Here is a 4,869-nt window from a genome sequence, read left to right as displayed (position 1 = left end):
GAGGGGGTCAAAATATTTGAAAAAAAACCCAGAGTTCTTAGTTACCCAGCCCTGATCTATCCTATGAACAAAACATCAACAAAAAACTAAACATTGTAGATTAAAAAGAAAACCCTCACCTTCGCGTACTTGGGAGTTGTTTCGCCTACTTCGGAGTTGTTTGGTTGCCTCTGGGTGCTTCCGGTCCAATGTTCAAGTCCTGGTTCCGAAGACCTTCTCCGACAATGCTTCTCTTCTCCGATTTCGTTGGGTTGCGATGGGTTCAAATGTGGGTTTTGAGAGTTTTTTTGGGTCGGGACCAAGAGTGATAAGAAATATAGAGAGATTGAGAGAGAAGAGAAACAAATGGCAAGGGTATTTTTAGTACTAAGGTAAATAGTAGGACTAAATTGAGACTCATATAGGTGATAGCGTATTTTTTAAATATAATCGCCTTACATGCGTTAAAAGTCAAATTTCCCATATTAGTAGAATTTAAAAAAGAAATAGATGTAAAGTGGAACATTTTCGAAACCTAGTAGCCATTGACTATATTATAACATCCGACATCAGCTTGGGTTCAGAGGGAACTAATATTACGATGGCCACGGCAAGGCTAACGAGAAGCGTCTCTTTTAGTCTTCTTCGGAAACAGCCGTCAATTTTGCCGAACCAAAATTCTCAATCATTCTCAACAATCCCAATCCAGAGTGATGCCAGGTTAACTGAACAATCCCACTACAGGAATCAAATCTCCATTGCTAATCTGCTTCATAGGTATGGCTTCCCGTCTTCTCTGCTCCACAGTTTCCTCTCAAAGAACAATCGCTTTTTACTGCAGATGAATTTAAAGGACATGGAAAAGTCTATCGGTATTCTTTTCACCTTTCAAATTCCCCAAAATGAACTTGTATCTTTGGTTTGTGAATGCCCTGGGGTTTTGGATTGCCAGTTTCTCAATAAATGGGAAATGGGTTTTTCACAGTTGGGGCTTTCGAGGGTTTCTCCATCGATGGTTAGGAGTGTTTTAGAGCATTCTAGTAAGTATCACATAGACCCAAACGGTTTTCATAAAACCCTTGTTGTTTTGAGGGGTATGGGGTTTAACGATGGTACTTTGAGTAGGGTTTTAGAGGGTTTTCCTGGGGTGACTTTGATGAACGACAGTAAAATTCGAAGGAGAGTCGGATTCTTGATGGATGGTATTCCAATTTCGGCAGAAGGAGTTGATTGGATTCTGCATTCTTTCCCGGAGGTACTGGGGTTTGGGGTTGAAGATAGGTTGAAGCCATTGGTTTCTGAGTTTAAAGCGTTGGGGTTTAGCAATGATTTGATAAGCAAAGAAATTAGTAGAGACCCGAGAATTCTTGGCATGGAATTAGGCGAACTTTCGCGGTGCTTTGAATTATTGAGGAGTTTGAAATGTCGAGTGGCAATCCAGGAGAAGATCTTTAGTGAGGGTGAATTTAGAGCAGGCTTTGAAGTGAAGTTGAGAGTTGACTACTTTTGCAGGCAAGGGTTGACTCGCAGAGAGGCCTTTGAGCTATTATGGAAGGAGCCAAGGTCAATTGTGTACAAGATGGAAGATATAGAAAAGAAAGTAGATTTTTTAGTGCATAGAATGAAATTCAACATTCATTGCTTGCTTGAAGTTCCAGAGTATGTTGGTGTGAATTTTGATAAGCAGATAGTTCCTCGGTTCAGTGTAATAGAGTATTTGAGATCAAAAGATGGGCTTGGTTCTCCAGTTGGTTTAAGAGCTCTGATCAAGCCTAGTAGACTGAAGTTCTATAACCTTTACGTCAAGCCGTATCCAGAGTGTCTAAAGTTTTTTGGGAGATATTCCGGAGATGTTGAAGTCAAAAGCCGACAACCAGTTGGATTATGGAAGATTTTTAAACCACAAAGCAAACCAGCATCCAAAGAAGATGTGAAAAACATGAAATTGTTCATGGAATAGTTGGTTTCCTTGACATGCCAAATTATAATGGTGCGTCATTGTCTAAGTTGCAAAGATTGAATGGTTACACATTAAGTTATCTTTCAATGGTCTTGAATTTGGAATTGCATTGAGTTTTCCATGTGTTAATAATATCGATTGAAAGAGAAGATGTGGTTTTTTTCATACCTCACAATAAGCAATGTTAAGGCCTAGTCTCTCACTCAGTGAACCATACAGCTACCATGTTGACCATTCGATCTTAAAATGCTCGGTCTAATTGAGTTGGCCATTGAATTTAAGATTTGTGATCAAATCTCCCAGGAGGTGGAGAGAGTTAGAAAGGAATGAGAAATATTATGTCATGTGGTGTAATCGATGAATGGACAGTGTAATTTAAAGTGTCTGTGAGCTTTCAGGAGTAATGGACATGAGATAGTCAACCAAAAACAAAGAGAGCTGGTTTTGCTGAGGTCCTGATGTCCAGCATGAGATGATTATTCAACAATGGAAGAGAAACTGCAGTGTTAGTAATATAATTTATTTAGCTTTTGCTTTAAATGAGGGAATGTGGAAATGCATAAGAACTTTCAAGCTTCAACAGTGTTACTAATGTAGGTGAGTCCCAGTTTAGCTGATGCTGCAGACTTCGGAGATCCAATGAAGATTTTGTCTATTTTTGTACGATAGTGATGCAAAAGCATTTTAAGCTTTTGGGGTCTTAGTTTTTTAATTTAGTTATAAAAGAAACTATGGTTGACTCGGTTCGGTTTGGTTTGGTTTTGTATTCTTTTCAACCAAAATTGCTCATGACGTGCATAGAATGACATGCCTGTCACGTATACATAATCTCCAGCTCAGTCTTAACCCTCGGGGCTAACTTTATTGGCCCCTGTACAAGTATTAAAATTGTCTTGCAGCATCCTACTTCTTTGGATTCATAAATTTTTTTTGAGAAATCTCTTTATAGATAAAATAAAACATAAATATTGATAATTTTATAAAAGGGTATTTGCGGCATAAATACCAATATTTTACCCTTGTTATATTTAAATACTTAATCTTTTATATTTACGACAAAAATACTTAAAATTGCTAAAACATTATTTTTATCAGTATTTCCAATATTGAAACTTTTAAACATATTGACTAAGTAGACATTTATCACTATTTAATTGTTCATATTTATCTTTTTTATAAAAATATTTTAAATTAGAAAAATGAATTGAAAAGACATTTTAAATTAAGACATTTAAAAAATACATATTTTCGTAACAAAAATGCCTAAATTACAGAGTGATACATATATGGTGAGTCAACACTTAACAACTCTAACATTGGAGGTATTGAAAATATAATGTTTTAAAAACTTTAGGTATTTTTGCTCAAATAAAAATGATTAGGTATTTATCTTTAACATATATTGAACATTGACTATTTTTGCCATAAAAATAAAAAATTTAGTATTTAACTATAACAAATGTAAAATATTAAGTATTTATGCTGCAAATATTTCTTTTATAAAATTTAGGACAATTATAAATATATTCAAAAGAAAATAAAAATCTTACGAAATTTTAGGAAATTATTATCCTTTCATTTATTTCCCTATACTTTTCTAGGGTAATTTATTTTTTTAAGGGACAAGATCCAAACAAAATCTACTTAATGGGAAACACGAGTATTTGTAGCATAAGCACTAATATTTCGGTAAAAATTGCATGACATCAATAAAATAATACATTATGCTACGTGTCAACTTATGATTAGAGAAAATTTTAATAAAATCATATAAACTAATAGAAAGCGAAATATATATATATTTATAATTTATTAAAAAATTGAATAAACACACAAAAATCTAAAAAATACAAACTATTACATTTTTCTATAAAAATAAAAAGAAAAAACCACTAACATCAAGACGTAATCACAAAATTAAAAGCCTCAAAATGAATGCCAAAATGAATGCCAAAATGAATTCATCATCTAAGTCCTAATCCCAAAATTACCCCAAAGTCAATTCATCTTCATCTTCCAAAATCTTAACCCAAAATCAATAGAACTTACTTATCATCTTATTCTTCTTCTTCTTGCTCAAATCCCTAAAATAACCTGAAATTAACATGAAAGAAATTGATTTGGAAAAACCAAAAAATCAACCCATACAAAACAACTTAGCACTCATCTTGTTAGACGCCCCAATTGCTCGACACCTTGCCCAAGACTTCGACCATTCCTCAACAACCCAAATGTACCACTCGTTCTCTGTGCTTTGGCCTTTGCCGATATGGATATTAAGTAACAATCAAAATAAATATAAAAATGACGAGTGCCAGCCCAAATGTGTTGCGAGTTGCCAACCTAAGAACGGCTATGGTTGCTAGGGAGGAGCAGCTGGGGGAGGAGTGGCAACTTGGGTGATGGAAGGAGACGATGAGAAGTGGCAGTCATGAGGTGAGGGAAAGAAGTAGAATAAATCTAAAACTTAATTACATGGCAAAATAAAAACGAAGCAATTCTAACTAAACACCCAAATAGACATTTCATTAAAATTTGGTGTGATTTTTTAAATTTACAATAAATTAAATAATTTTTCTATTTTTTTTTAATTACAGTGGGGAATTTGATTATCCCCTCTCTCACACTCACACACAACTACTTAAGCTAGCCCTAATGGCATTCTAGCCTTTTTATTAGTTTAATATTTTCATTTTATAATATTTTTAAAAATTAGTTAATAAATGCTCCAATAAAAAGTTGACGCATAGCTAATAATAATAACCATGATAGCAAATGAGGGTGTGGTACTAATAGTCGCACACCTTAAATTGTTGGTATCAAAATAAAAAAATTGGTATATATGTGCAACTTTTACTAAAGTATTAGTGCTTATGTTTCAAATACCCCTCACTATTTTATCCAATGGTCATATGCAAGCTTCAAACTAC

The 4,869-nt window shown here is 34.1% G+C and overlaps 1 protein-coding gene across 1 annotated transcript; it reads left to right on the top strand.

Annotated features, from left to right (window-relative positions):
• The first annotated feature begins 524 nt into the window (after positions 1-524).
• Positions 525-2,745, top strand: LOC133830716 (transcription termination factor MTERF15, mitochondrial). Its single transcript, XM_062260768.1, has one exon. It carries the CDS (start codon positions 581-583, stop codon positions 1,937-1,939), a length of 1,359 nt encoding a protein of 452 aa, XP_062116752.1. The 5' UTR covers positions 525-580; the 3' UTR covers positions 1,940-2,745.
• The last annotated feature ends 2,124 nt before the right edge of the window (positions 2,746-4,869 follow it).

This window comes from Humulus lupulus, chromosome 4 (genome assembly GCF_963169125.1).
Source record: "Humulus lupulus chromosome 4, drHumLupu1.1, whole genome shotgun sequence".
Lineage (NCBI taxonomy): Eukaryota > Viridiplantae > Streptophyta > Magnoliopsida > Rosales > Cannabaceae > Humulus > Humulus lupulus.
The sequence above is the reverse complement of the archived record's forward strand: the minus strand, read 5'-3'. Positions and strand labels throughout refer to the sequence as shown.

Bases quoted from the DNA above. Each gene is read 5' to 3' on its own strand.
- LOC133830716 (XM_062260768.1), top strand. From the start codon at position 581: ATGGCCACGGCAAGGCTAACGAGAAGCGTCTCTTTTAGTCTTCTTCGG.